The sequence below is a fragment of the Phyllobates terribilis genome, unplaced genomic scaffold (genome assembly GCF_046119375.1).
Source record: "Phyllobates terribilis strain yellow unplaced genomic scaffold, ASM4611937v1 Scaffold_3__8_contigs__length_932513732, whole genome shotgun sequence".
In the NCBI taxonomy this organism is placed as follows: domain Eukaryota; kingdom Metazoa; phylum Chordata; class Amphibia; order Anura; family Dendrobatidae; genus Phyllobates; species Phyllobates terribilis.
This window is the reverse complement of record NW_027362763.1, coordinates 551,304,224-551,318,873: the sequence shown is the minus strand read 5'-3', so window position 1 is coordinate 551,318,873 and position 14,650 is coordinate 551,304,224. Positions and strand designations below refer to the sequence as shown.

At 43.4% G+C, this 14,650-nt stretch overlaps 1 protein-coding gene across 3 annotated transcripts in view; it reads right to left on the bottom strand.

Annotated features, from left to right (window-relative positions):
• The window catches only part of HIVEP2 (HIVEP zinc finger 2), a 234,336-nt gene that overhangs the window by 16,900 nt on the left and 202,786 nt on the right, over window positions 1-14,650 (bottom strand). For all 3 annotated transcript variants that reach the window (XM_073671380.1, XM_073671381.1, XM_073671383.1), the window contains 2 exons: window positions 12,406-12,557; window positions 10,571-10,746 (listed from right to left, as the gene is read on the bottom strand). In XM_073671380.1, coding sequence (XP_073527481.1) covers window positions 10,571-10,746; window positions 12,406-12,557 — 328 coding nt within the window. The remainder of the gene's footprint in view (window positions 1-10,570; window positions 10,747-12,405; window positions 12,558-14,650) is intronic.

Genomic DNA, 14,650 nt, shown 5'->3' with positions numbered 1-14,650 from the left:
AGTCTCTGTCTCTGCCCCTGGTGTCTGTATTTGTTTCCAGCGCTGAGTCTCTGTCTCTGCCCCTGGTGTCTGTATTTGTTCCCAACGCTGAGTCTCTGTCTCTGGTGTCTGCATTTGTTTCCAGCGCTGAGTCTCTGTCTCTGTCCCTGGTGTCTGTATTTGTTTCCAGCGCTGAGTCTCTGTCTCTGTCCCTGGTGTCTGTGTTTGTTCCCAGTGTTGAGTCTATGTCTCTGCACCTGGTGTCTGTATTTGTTTCCAGCGCTGAGTCTCTGTCTCTGCCCCTGGTGTCTGTATTTGTTTCCAGCGCTGAGTCTCTGTCTCTGCCCCTGGTGTCTGTGTTTGTTTTCAGCGCTGAGTCTCTGTCTCTGCCCCTTGGGTCTGTATTTGTTCCCAGCGCTGAGTCTCTGTCTCTGCCCCTGGTGTCTGTATTTGTTTCCAGCGCTGAGTCTCTGTCTCTGCCCCTGGTGTCTGTGTTTGTTTTCAGCGCTGAGTCTCTGTCTCTGCCCCTTGTGTCTGTATTTGTTCCCAGCGCTGAGTCTCTGTCTCTGCCCCTGGTGTCTGTATTTGTTTCCAGCACTGAGTCTCTGTCTCTGCCCCTGGTGTCTGTATTTGTTTCCAGCGCTGAGTCTCTGTCTCTGCCCCTGGTGTCCGTATTTGTTTTCAGCGCTGAGTCTCTGTCTCTGCCCCTGGTGTCTGTATTTGTTTCCAGTGCTGAGTCTCTGTCTCTGCCCCTGGTGTCTGTATTTGTTTTCAGCGCTGAGTCTCTGTCTCTGCCCCTGGTGTCTGTATTTGTTTCCAGTGCTGAGTCTCTGTCTCTGCCCCTGGTGTCTGTATTTGTTTCCAGTGCTGAATCTCTGTCTCTGCCCCTGGTGTCTGTATTTGTTTTCAGCGCTGAGTCTCTGTCTCTGCCCCTGGTGTCTGTATTTGTTTCCAGCGCTGAGTCTCTGTCTCTGCCCCTGGTGTCTGTATTTGTTTCCAGCATTGAGTCTCTGTCTCTGCCCCTGGTGTCTGTATTTGTTTCCAGCGCTGAGTCTCTGTCTCTGCCCCTGGTGTCTGTATTTGCTTCCAGCGCTGAGTCTCTGTCTCTGCCCCTGGTGTCTGTATTTGTTTTCAGCGCTGAGTCTCTGTCTCTGCACCTGGTGTCTGTATTTGTTCCCAGCGCTGAGTCTCTGTCTCTGCCCCTGGTGTCTGTATTTGTTTCTAGCATTGAGTCTCTGTCTCTGCCCCTTGTGTCTGTATTTGTTTCCAGTGCTAAGTCTCTGTCTCTGTCTCTGGTGTCTGTATTGGTTTCCAGCGCTGAGTATCTGTCTCTGCCCCTGGTGTCTGTATTTGTTTCCAGCATTGAGTCTCTGTCTCTGCCCCTGGTGTCTGTATTTGTTCCCAGCGTTGAGTCTCTGTCTCTGCCCCTGGTGTCTGTATTTGTTTCCAGCATTGAGTCTCTGTCTCTGCCCCTGGTGTCTGTATTTGTTTCCAGCGCTGAGTCTCCCTCTCTGCCCCTGGTGTCTGTATTTGTTTTCAGCGCTGAGTCTCTGTCTCTGCACCTGGTGTCTGTATTAGTTCCCAGCGCTGAGTCTCTGTCTCTGCCCCTGGTGTCTGTATTTGTTTCCAGCATTGAGTCTCTGTCTCTGCCCCTGGTGTCTGTATTTGTTTCCAGCGCTGAGTCTCCCTCTCTGCCCCTGGTGTCTGTATTTGTTTTCAGCGCTGAGTCTCTGTCTCTGCACCTGGTGTCTGTATTTGTTCCCAGCGCTGAGTCTCTGTCTCTGCCCCTGGTGTCTGTATTTGTTTCCAGCATTGAGTCTCTGTCTCTGTCCCTGGTGTCTGTATTTGTTTCCAGCGCTGAGTATCTGTCTCTGCCCCTGGTGTCTGTATTTGTTTCCAGCGCTGAGTCTCTGTCTCTGCGCCTGGTGTCTGTATTTGTTTCCAGCGCTGAGTCTCTGTCTCTGCCCCTGGTGTCTGTATTTGTTTCCAGCGCTGAGTCTCTGTCTCTGCCCCTGGTGTCTGTATTTGTTTTCAGCGCTGAGTCTCTGACTCTGCCCCTGGTGTCTGTATTTGTTCCTAGTGCTGAGTCTCTGTCTCAGCCCCTGGTGTCTGTATTTGTTTTCAGCGCTGAGTCTCTGTCTCTGCCCCTGGTGTCTGTATTTGTTTCCAGCGCTGAGTCTCTGTCTCTGGTGTTTGTATTTGTTTCCAGCGCTGAGTCTCTGTCTCTGCCCCTGGTGTCTGTATTTGTTTCCAGCGCTGAGTCTCTGTCTCTGGTGTCTGTATTTGTTTCCAGCGCTGAGTCTCTGTCTCTGCCCCTGGTGTCTGTATTTGTTTCCAGCGTTGAGTCTCTGTCTCTGCCCCTGGTGTCTGTATTTGTTCCCAGCGCTGAGTCTCTGTCTCTGCCCTTGGTGTCTGTATTTGCTTTCAGCGATGAGTCTCTGTCTCTGCCCCTGGTGTCTGTATTTGTTTCCAGCGTTGAGTCTCTGTCTCTACCCCTGGTGTCTGTATTTGTTCCCAGCGCTGAGTCTCTGTCTCTGGTGTCTGTATTTGTTTCCAGCGCTGAGTCTCTGTCTCTGCCCCTGCTGTCTGTATTTTTTCCTAGTGCTGAGTCTCTGTCTCAGCCACTGGTGTCTGTATTTGTTTCCAGCGTTGAGTCTCTGTCTCTGCCCCTGGTGTCTGTATTTGTTTCCAGCGCTGAGTCTCTGTCTCTGCCCCTGGTGTCTGTATTTGTTCCCAACGCTGAGTCTCTGTCTCTGGTGTCTGTATTTGTTTCCAGCGCTGAGTCTCTGTCTCTGTCCCTGGTGTCTGTGTTTGTTCCCAGCGTTGAATCTCTGTCTCTGCACCTGGTGTCTGTATTTGTTTCCAGCGCTGAGTCTCTGTCTCTGCCCCTGGTGTCTGTATTTGTTTCCAGCGCTGAGTCTCTGTCTCTGCCCCTGGTGTCTGTGTTTGTTTTCAGCGCTGAGTCTCTGTCTCTGCCCCTTGTGTCTGTATTTGTTCCCAGTGCTGAGTCTCTGTCTCTGCCCCTGGTGTCTGTATTTGTTTCCAGCGCTGAGTCTCTGTCTCTGCCCCTGGTGTCTGTGTTTGTTTTCAGCGCTGAGTCTCTGTCTCTGCCCCTTGTGTCTGTATTTGTTCCCAGCGCTGAGTCTCTGTCTCTGCCCCTGGTGTCTGTATTTGTTTCCAGCGCTGAGTCTCTGTCTCTGCCCCTGGTGTCTGTATTTATTTCCAGCGCTGAGTCTCTGTCTCTGCCCCTGGTGTCCGTATTTGTTTCCAGCGCTGAGTCTCTGTCTCTGCCCCTGGTGTCTGTATTTGTTTCCAGTGCTGAGTCTCTGTCTCTGCCCCTGGTGTCTGTATTTGTTTTCAGCGCTGAGTCTCTGTCTCTGCCCCTGGTGTCTGTATTTGTTTCCAGTGCTGAGTCTCTGTCTCTGCCCCTGGTGTCTGTATTTGTTTTCAGTGCTGAGACTCTGTCTCTGCCCCTGGTGTCTGTATTTGTTTCTAGCGCTGAGTCTCTGTCTCTGCCCCTGGTGTCTGTATTTGTTTCCAGCGCTGAGTCTCTGTCTCTGCCCCTGGTGTCTGTATTTGTTCCAGCGCTGAGTCTCTGTCTCTGCCCCTGGTGTCCGTATTTGTTTTCAGCGCTGAGTCTCTGTCTCTGCCCCTGGTGTCTGTATTTGTTTCCAGCGCTGAGTCTCTGTCTCTGCCCCTGGTGTCTGTATTTGTTTCCAGCGTTGAGTCTCTGTCTCTGCCCCTGGTGTCTGTATTTGTTCCCAGCGCTGAGTCTCTGTCTCTGCCCTTGGTGTCTGTATTTGCTTTCAGCGATGAGTCTCTGTCTCTGCCCCTGGTGTCTGTATTTGTTTCCAGCGTTGAGTCTATGTCTCTGCCCCTGGTGTCTGTATTTGTTCCCAACGCTGAGTCTCTGTCTCTGGTGTCTGTATTTGTTTCCAGCGCTGAGTCTCTGTCTCTGTCCCTGGTGTCTGTGTTTGTTCCCAGCGTTGAGTCTCTGTCTCTGCACCTGGTGTCTGTATTTGTTTCCAGCGCTGAGTCTCTGTCTCTGCCCCTGGTGTCTGTATTTGTTTCCAGCGCTGAGTCTCTGTCTCTGCCCCTGGTGTCTGTGTTTGTTTTCAGCGCTGAGTCTCTGTCTCTGCCCCTTGCGTCTGTATTTGTTCCCAGTACTGAGTCTCTGTCTCTGCCCCTGGTGTCTGTATTTGTTTCCAGCGCTGAGTCTCTGTCTCTGTCCCTTGTGTCTGTATTTGTTCCCAGCGCTGAGTCTCTGTCTCTGCCCCTGGTGTCTGTATTTGTTTCCAGCGCTGAGTCTCTGTCTCTGCCCCTGGTGTCTGTATTTGTTTCCAGCGCTGAGTCTCTGTCTCTGCCCCTGGTGTCTGTATTTGTTTTCAGCGCTGAGTCTCTGTCTCTGCCCCTGGTGTCTGTATTTGTTTCCAGTGCTGAGTCTCTGTCTCTGCCCCTGGTGTCTGTATTTGTTTCCAGCGCTGAGTCTCTGTCTCTGTCCCTGGTGTCTGTATTTGTTTCCAGCGCTGAGTCTCTGTCTCTGCCCCTGGTGTCTGTATTTGTTCCAAGCGCTGAGTCTCTGTCTCTGCCCCTGGTGTCTGTATTTGTTTCCAGCGCTGAGTCTCTGTCTCTGCCCCTGGTGTCTGTATTTGTTTCCAGCGCTGAGTCTCTGTCTCTGCCCCTGGTGTCTGTATTTGTTTCCAGCGCTGAGTCTCTGTTTCTGCCCCTGGTGTATTTGTTTCCAGCGCTGAGTCTCTGTCTCTGCCCCTGGTGTCTGTATTTGTTTCCAGCGCTGAGTCTCCGTCTCTGCCCCTGGTGTCTGTATTTGTTTCCAGTGCTGAGTCTCTGTCTCTGCCCCTGGTGTCTGTATTTGTTTTCAGCGCTGAGTCTCTGTCTCTGCCCCTGGTGTCTGTATTTGTTTCCAGCGCTGAGTCTCTGTCTCTGCCCCTGGTGTCTGTATTTGTTTCCAGTGCTGAGTCTCTGTCTCTGCCCCTGGTGTCTGTATTTGTTTCCAGCGCTGAGTCTCTGTCTCTGCCCCTGGTGTCTGTATTTGTTTCCAGCGCTGAGTCTCTGTCTCTGCCCCTGGTGTCTGTATTTGTTTCCAGTGCTGAGTCTCTGTCTCTGCCCCTGGTGTCTGCACATGGTGACTGCAGACTTCTCGATTTGGACTGGACAACCTCTTGAAATTCGGTATCACCATAATTGTACTAACCTGAAGAATCATGTGGCCATGTAATTTTTTGCTGCGCAATGAACAGCGTAACAACAAGAGCCCAAAAAAAAATTGCAGATTTTTATTTCACCATTTTTGTATCCTATTTATCAGTACATTATATGGTAAAGTGAAGCATGTCATTGAAAACTACAACACTTCCTTAAAACTCAACTCAAAATCAAGCTCTCCTATGGCTATGTCAACAGAAAAATCTAAAAAAGTTATAGTTCTTGGGAAAAAATTAAAGGGCAAAAATGTAAATTTGCCTCGAAGCAGTTAAATTAGCTCAATATCTGCACAAAGCTTTATAAGAAGTCTCATTTTATTAATATTATAATTTTAAAACCCCCACATGTACGCACGCGGGCACATTCCTAAATATGATCCTGCCCCCGTAATAATATGGGCATGCTTTCTGAAGTACCCGCTGCTTGCATATGCTGAGTGCATTAAAGTAAAATAAAAACCTTGCATGTTTTACCTAACAATTAAAAGATTACATGAAGAGCAAAGTCGACTCGACATGATATAAGATTTCTATTACAGCTCATATCGATTTCAAGGACTTCAATGCAAATCCCGGCTTCAATTAATAAAAGCATCTCTAGACCAGTGGCATCAAATGGAAGTCATTTTCTCTGCAAATGAATGTATGTGAACACTAGCTATCAGGACTTCATCAATAATGGATGTAGATACGGATGGAGAGGGCCACCGGGGAGACTGAGGGCCTTTACATTATTGATAAACTTGAAACTGACCCACTGAAAGGACCGTAAAAGCATACTTTTCTTTGAATACCTCTCTATTATACAGCTTGTGTCATCTTTGTTTGTAAGGGTGTACACATCAGCACAAACACGGCAGACGTTAGCGCTGCAACAAAAATGTGTCATGGAGACTTGTGACTGCTCGGCCACTCACTGTAGACAGGGTGGCATTCCTTGTCGTCTACGTATCACATCCATTTAGCAAGCAGCCTGGGAGCTTATCTATTATCTACTGCCTCCTAATAAACACAAAATAAAATAACAGTAATAATATGCTGTAGTCACTCACCTTTTAAAGATAACAAGCTAAAATTTATTAAAGAGCACCCGCCACCAGGTCACAAATGGCCAGTATTTGCTCCTATTTTATACCCGCCGCTCCTTGAGTAATTCGTTTTTTATTGTTTTCTTTTTTTAAAAATTTGCCATACAGTTCCCGAGACATGGGCATTTTTATGTAGTGCTAATTTTTATAGTCTTTACCAAAAGGGTGGTGCTCACAAGGCAATAATGCAGAGGAGCCTAAAGGCATGCCCCAGAGAATCCTATGAGTCACACCCCCTTGGTGAACATCATAAAAACTAGTAATAAAAAAGACCCATATGGCAGGTTTAAAAAAAAATGACAAACGGGATACTCAGGGGAGTAACGGGAATAAAATAAGGTAAAAAATGTGCCACTTTTGACCTGGTGACAGGTCCTCTTTAAGACTGAGGCCTCTTTGATATTGATCATGGGTTTTACATTTTTCTCATTGCGTTTCATTCTAGACTAGTAAGAGAATTGTCCCCAGTAACGTGCAGCTCTATTGCTACAATGATTGGCAAGAGATCTGTACACTATGAGGAAGGGCCTTGTAAAATGTAAATGTCACTACAAGTAGCATTTCTATTGAATGATTGTGGCCCTGATTATGATTTGTGTAGCCATATAACTTGATTAAAGTTCATGGTAGACATGGATTTATCATATATTCCTCATCTTTATAAACACGCCTTTATATGTAAAATCTTTTTTTTTTATAATGGCCCTCCTTGTTTGATTTGTCTATTTGTATTGTGAACATGTGCTGATATACCATGTTTTATAAGGCCCCCATACACAATAGAAAAAAGTTGGGCAAACCTACTGATATCAGCAGGTTTGGAGCAATACATAATTTGCATGGGAGCCTTTTAAATGGGGAACATAAAGATTTGGAGATTGAAATTCAATAGCCTCATCCTTTTGTTCAGTGGGAGAAGATTCAGGCAGCGGCTCTCTCATAGAGTACCGGAGCGCCGTGCTGAGACTGGCGCTCATCTGTATCGGGGTGTCAGGAGAGATAATGGTCAGCTGAATGATCGTTCGGCCGATAGCTATCTAATGTAGCTCGCAATTAAAACCTTATGTGGGAAAGATGGATGGATAAGGGGGGCCACATCCCCCGATATTTACTACAAAAAAGAAAAAATAAGACCTGCACACCTTTAGTATTAAGTTAATATACAGGTGCACAAATACGCTATGTGGTCAATATACGAATATATACATACAGGATGCGTCAGCGCACTGCGACTAATGAATACATGAAGTCCAATATTTTTCCTTTTCACTCCCCATTCAGACGAGGCCCTGTTTGGCACACAGAGGTAGGACGTATAGTGGTTAGGGACCATCCATATTTAGGTACATCTTCATGTGGTTGGATGGCTTTTGCTCTCTTTGATCAAAAACCGCTAACTGAGCACCTTACGTTATTAACATAGTATTATTATTGGACTTCATGTATTCATTAGTCGCAGTGTGTATGTATATGTTAGCATTTCGGTCAGATAGCGTATTTGTGCACCTGAGCATTAATTTAATTAAAGGTGTGTGGGCTCTGTTTTTTCTTTTATTATTTTTTTGTAGTACATATCTGAATTTACAATGTCTTGGCATGTAGCTACTGCTTAATCGTATTAGACCGTAATGTAATTTGCTAATTATTTTTAGAGCATGGTGGTGTGTGGCCAGGACGCTTACCATGTGTAATGTGTTGCTTGGGACATTACTGCACATGCCATATGTTAAGAGGCAGACAATCTCTTCCAACTCACGCAAATGACATCGCCATGAGACCCATCCTGGGCCTATATCTCCCAAATACTAGCTCATTTATTGTGCACAGATCTGAACGAGTCGGTTTAGATGCATAGATTCAGCCTTGCTGAGGTTTGCTGTATGCAATCAATATTTCTATCACTGGCTGCTTAGCAACGGACGACAACCTGTCACTCTGTCACCATTTACTAGTACTAACATAATAACAGTTAGTAACCTTTCACGAGGAGCAAGTGAGGAACAACTAAGATTATTTTCAATGGAATTTTATTCTAATTATAACAGTTTCTCTGCACAGTTTATATATATATATATATATATATATATATATATATATATATATATACATATATATATGAATATATATATAAAACAGTACAGACCAAAAGTTTGGACACACCTTCTCATTTAAAGATTTTTCTGTATTTTCATGACTATGAAAATTGTACATTCACACTGAAGGCATCAAAACTATGAATTAACACATGTGGAATTATATACTTAACAAAAAAGTGTGAAACAACTGAAAATATGTCTTATATTCTAGGCTCTTCAAAGTAGCCACCTTTTGCTTTGATGACTGCTTCGCACACTCTTGTCATTCTCTTGATGAGCTTCAAGAGGTAGTCACCGGAAATGGTCTTCCAACAATCTTGAAGGAGTTCCCAGAGATGCTTAGCACTTGTTGGCCCTTTTGCCTTCACTCTGCGGTCCAGCTCACCCCAAACCATCTCGATTGGGTTCAGGTCTGGTGACTGTGGAGGTCAGGTCATCTGGCGTAGCACCCCATCACTCTCCTTCTTGGTCAAATAGCCCTTACACAGCCTGGAGGTGTGTTTGGGGTCATTGTCCTGTTGTAAAATAAATGATGGTCCAACTAAACGCAAACCGGATGGAAAAGCATGCCGCTGCAAGACGCTGTGGTAGCCATGCTGGTTCAGTATGCCTTCAATTTTGAATAAATCCCCAACAGTGTCACCAGCAAAGCACCCCAACACCATCACACCTCCTCCTCCATGCTTCATGGTGGGAACCAGGTATGTAGAGTCCATCCGTTCACCTTTTCTGCGTCGCACAAAGACACGGTGGTTGGAACCAAAGATCTCAAATTTGGACTCATCAGACCAAAGCACAGATTTCCACTGGTCTAATGTCCATTCCTTGTGTTCTTTAGCCCAAACAAGTCTCTTCTGCTTGTTGCCTGTCCTTAGCAATGGTTTCCTAGCAGCTATTTTACCATGAAGGCCAGCTGCACAAAGTCTCCTCTTAACAGTTGTTGAAGAGATGTGTCTGCTGCTAGAACTCTGGGTGGCATTGACCTGGTCTCTAATCTGAGATGCTGTTAACCTGCGATTTCTGAGGCTGGTGACTCAGATAAACTTATCCTCAGAAGCAGAGGTGACTCTTGGTCTTCCTTTCCTGGGGCGGTCCTCATGTGAGCCAGTTTCTTTGTAGCGCTTGATGGTTTTTGCAACTGCACTTGAGGACACTTTCAAAGTTTGCCCAATTTTCGCACTGACTGACCTTCATTTCTTAAAGTAATGATGGCCACTCGTTTTTCTTTACTTACCTGCTTTTTTCTTGCCATAATACAAATTCTAACAGTCTATTCAGTAGGACTATCAGCTGTGAATCCACCTGACTTCTGCACAACACAACTGATGGTCCCAGCCCCATTTATAAGGCAAGAAATCCCACTTATTAAACCTGACAGGGCACACCTGTGAAGTGAAAACCATTTCCGGTGACTACCTCTTGAAGCTCATCAAGAGAATGCCAAGAGTGTGCAAAGCAGTCATCAAAGCAAAAGGTGGCTACATTGAAGAACCTAGAATATAAGACATATTTTCAGTTGTTTCACACTTTTTTGTTAAGTATATAATTCCACATGTGTTAATTCATAGTTTTGATGCCTTCAGTGTGAATGTACAATTTTCATAGTCAGGAAAATACAGAAAAATCTTTAAATGAGAAGGTGTGTCCAAACTTTTGGTCTGTACTGTGTATATATACATATATATATATATATATATATATATATATATATATATATATATATATATATATATGTACAGATAAATCTGGAGTATAGTGCTACAAAAAGGCTGTACATTAGTGTACAATCCTTGTGCTGTCTGTGTATAACATTGTAATGTACAGGAGAAGCTTTGTCATTTATTTATTTATTTATACATGAAAATCATTAATGAAAGGGTAAAATCCAATATACTGGCCAAACTCTGATTGAAACTGGGATCTAAAACACTGATGACATATGGACCGTTTTTCACATATGTGTAAAATCACTAACGTCTGAATGAGGCTTAAAGAATATCTGATATATATAGATGACTTCTTCAACTTGGTCAAACAATACAGTAGATAGCAGAAGTTAGTATATAATAGTACATATAGTCACAAGGTTTCTAAAGCTGCGTAATAAAGGCCAAGGATACATGTGCCTGGCCCATACACCGCACAGCTTGCTGTAACCAACATTACACTGGAGATTGCTATTTACCTTTAGTTTTGAAAGCAAAGTTGCACAGTTTGCACACATAAGGCCGTACATCCGTGTGGGTGCGGATATGCTTCTTCAGCATGCTTGGTTTCTTACAGCGTATGCCACATTCTTCACATATGTACTTTCCACGACCTCTCCCTCGCACATATACATAGTCTTCATTGGATTTAAAACTGTTGGTTACAAAACAAAAACAAAGTAAAATGTGTTGATTCACTCAATGTTTGTAAAATGACACAAGCAGACGGTATTCAGGAGCTATGAGACAGAAGTAATGAGTATAAGCTAACCTGCTTCCACCAAAACGGAGCTCGTTAGTTCTGAAGTGAAAAGAGTCCCAGGCTTAAAGTGCACCAAGATTGGAGTTACTTTTCTGCAAATACTTTTTTGCTTCCATAATTGATAAGCCCTACAGCTCAAGCTCAAACCAGTATTTTATAAGGTAGGATGTTTTTTTAATAGATATGTTAAAAATGTCATAGATAGATAAAAGATAGAGAGGGTTAGTTTACCATATATCAATAGGTTGCCCTCTACTTTGATATTGATGGCTTATTTCAAGGATAGGGCATCAATATCTGATTGGTGCGGGTTTAGATGCAATCACATCCATGTATCCATTCTGGGAATTGCGTCCATATATGAATCCGGCCTTAGTTAAACAGCAATCTAGGGGCACAAATTCTCATTCCACTGAAAACAAGGGCTCTGTATTCCAAGCATAGTGATGGGGCCTGCTGACATCCAATTTATCCCTTGAGATGATCCTTTATCATTCTGACTGGCTTAAAGGGGTTGTTCAGCCTTAGCCTACAAGTCTGCAGTCACTCCATGTGACTGCAGACTTGTGAATTCTGACATTGTGTGCACTGTGTGCTGTGAGGTTCTCCGGTGCCAGCTCTGGGCACGTGACCAGAAATATATGATTTGCATACATGTGGTCACATGCCGACAAGATGAGCGTGGCCTCGCTCAATGCAAGTGTATTGAGACAGGACACAGTCTAGTTGGAATGTGGCCGGAAGTATGTAAATCGCATACTTGCAATCACATGACTGCCCACTCCCGGCAACGGAGAATCCTCACAGCACACAGGATGTGAGGATTCACAAGTCTGCAGTCACATAGAGTGACTGCAGACTTGTAGGCTAAGGCTGAACAACCTCTTTAACATAAACTGCTGCAATTAGAGCATTTAATACTTTTTTGGAGCAATTCATTTCCATCAATTTATCCTTCACACTTCTCTCTAACATCATGAGCAAAATCAAATGATATATCCAGGGACGAGAGTTGTGAGAATGTGCCTTTTAAGAAAATCTGTCAGGCGATCCATACTGCCCATACCACGGTCAGTGTGAATCAAAGCCTGGCAGCACTAATGCAGTCACGTATATTATTCTATGAAATGCTCTGGCATTTAGTTTCAGAGAAAATATATTTAAAGATCCATCTGGCCACCATAGCCAGAGATGAGAGTAGCCGGCTGTTCTCAGCACCACTGCAGATGATTGACGGGTCTCTCTCTCACTTGTAATAGAGCGAGACCTGGCAATCTCCTGCAGCAGCATTAAGCCATTTAAGCCTTTTATTAGACTGCACAATTTTTACAATGAAGTCATAAAAGGCCCTGTGGTATGGGAATACGAGTCTTCATGCACAATGATTCATGTTACATGTCTAGAAAAATAGAAACTTGTATAGATGTCATTAAAGAAAGTCTACAAATCATAAAATCCTAATAACACAATATTGCTATTGCAAAGATGAACTTATTTTTTCATATGATAAATATTGTCCTTTTATTTGTAAGTAAATGAATATTATCTTACCCTCCTTCAAATATTTTTATCCTCATAGGTTCTGTTTGTTTAGCTGAAATATCTTTCTCTCCATGACTTTCTCCCTTTGTCCTTTCTTTGCTGTTTCCAGCGGTCTTCTTTTCAAGTTTACTGGTAACCAGTAGGGACGGCTCAGGTTTCATCTAAGTCATAAAAATAAATAACAAGAAAGTTGCTGTATTTTCTCTAATCTAATTATATGCATCTCCTTTAACTCTATCAATCTTAATTTCTCTTGTTGCATTTTAAGAGAAGGCAGGTTAAATTCCTGAATTATTCTGGACTGCCCATAGACTTTAAACATCAGGGTGGTCTACGTTGTACTCTATGGTGACATTCTAAAACATCACTGCATAGTAGAGCAGCTGCAAGAGCAGGAAGCCAGCTGTAAGACACAGCCAGACTCCACACAGAGAAGGCAGAGATGGTTTGTTACCGCCTCTACCTTCCCAATCGCTGTATACACAGTGCTGAACAGGCGCTGTGTATACAGTAATAAGAAATGCTGATGACGTTGCCTTCTCCAGACCCAATGGTCATGAGATCGCTGGGTCTGGGGATGAAGCAGGAACTGCTGGATCCTAGGAAACCCAGTTAGCTCTGCCAGCTGGGGCTAATATACCAGCCTCAGGTACAAGGGAAATCAGATTTTAAAAATGTATTTAAATGTTGCAATACTTCCCAAGTTCTGTCCTGACCTTATGGAGGACATATATGAAATAAACAAAAAAACACATAAATAAATAAATAAATAAAAAGTAGGGGAAAAGAATAAATAAAAAGAGCCACTGTAAAAAAAAAAAAAAAAAACGTATCCGATATTTAAAAATAATTTTTAGGGAAAGGAAACACATTTGAAAATGTATTTCAGTTATCCTTTTTGGTCATAAAAAAAAGAAGGAAAACTGCAAAAACAAACGTATTTCCTCTATTTTCCAACAGATATCACCCAATATCGGCCAAAAAATCTAAAAAGATATTCTGAAAATAGCATAAAAAAATAGGTTCCACTCATCATAAAAAAAGATGCAAAATGCTGTGAATCTCCAAAAAATATTACAGCTCTTTAAACCGAGCAAAAAAATCCAAAAATGTCTCTTGTCTTGAACTGGTTGAGTAATATTAACTGAATTAAAACATGTATTACGCCTCTATTTTTTCAGGAGTCAGAGCTCTGCTCTCTGACACAGAACTCCAACTCTTCACACAGTTCCCAGATTAGGTGATACAACTTGGTGACAGATTTCCTTTAACATTCTAGTGGTTGGAAGCAGCAATTTGTACTTAATACAAATAGGTCCCAGAAACCTGAAATCTTTTGTAAACTGCTACTAGAAACACCAAATTAAATTGACCAACACAAGCGAACGTCTTAGTGTTTAACCTTTCACAATACATAAAAAAACATTTAAAGGCTAAAATATATAAAAATAAAATCTGTAAATCTGGTACCACCATCATGGTACTGACCTAAAGAATCATTTTTGACATGTCACCTTTACTGTACAATGACCAAAAGGAGGAAAAGAAAGCAATACAATATCGATGTGGACACATACAGTATATAATATGAAATATATTTGATTGAAAACCAAAAATCAATACTGCATAAAAACTATTACAATCCCCCCAAAAATGCAAAACTATGACATTCCAGTATAAATATACATGTAGAAAATATACATAAATAATAATAGATCCCATACACAGATATGTGTAACGATATATTAAAGGGGATGTCCGGTCAAAAGCGATAAGTCTTCAGTCACTCTGTGTGACTGCAGACTTAAGAATCCCCCTAGTGCTCGCACTGAGCGCTGCGGGGCTTCGCTGGTTTCAGACCCGGTAATGAAGGGTATGTATGAGTTATACATACCCCCGGCCAGTGGGCGTGACCTCGCTCTCCATACACTTGTATTGAGCGAGGTCGCGCCCTCCTGTCAGAAGCGCCAACTGGCCTCTGTGTCACTAGACAGGGCATGGCCTTGAATATGGAGCGAGGCGGCGCTGAATGGCCAGGGGTGTGTATAACACATACATACCCTCTGTTCCCGAGTCTGAAACCAGCGAATCCCTGCAGCGCACAATGTGTGTATTGGGGGGGGATTCATAAGTCTGCAGTCACACATCGTAACTGCAGACTTATCGCTTTTGACTGGACAACCCCTTTTAAGAAATAAACCCTAAGCATATATACATTTCTCATATACTTGAGGTTTATTCCTTAAAATATTGT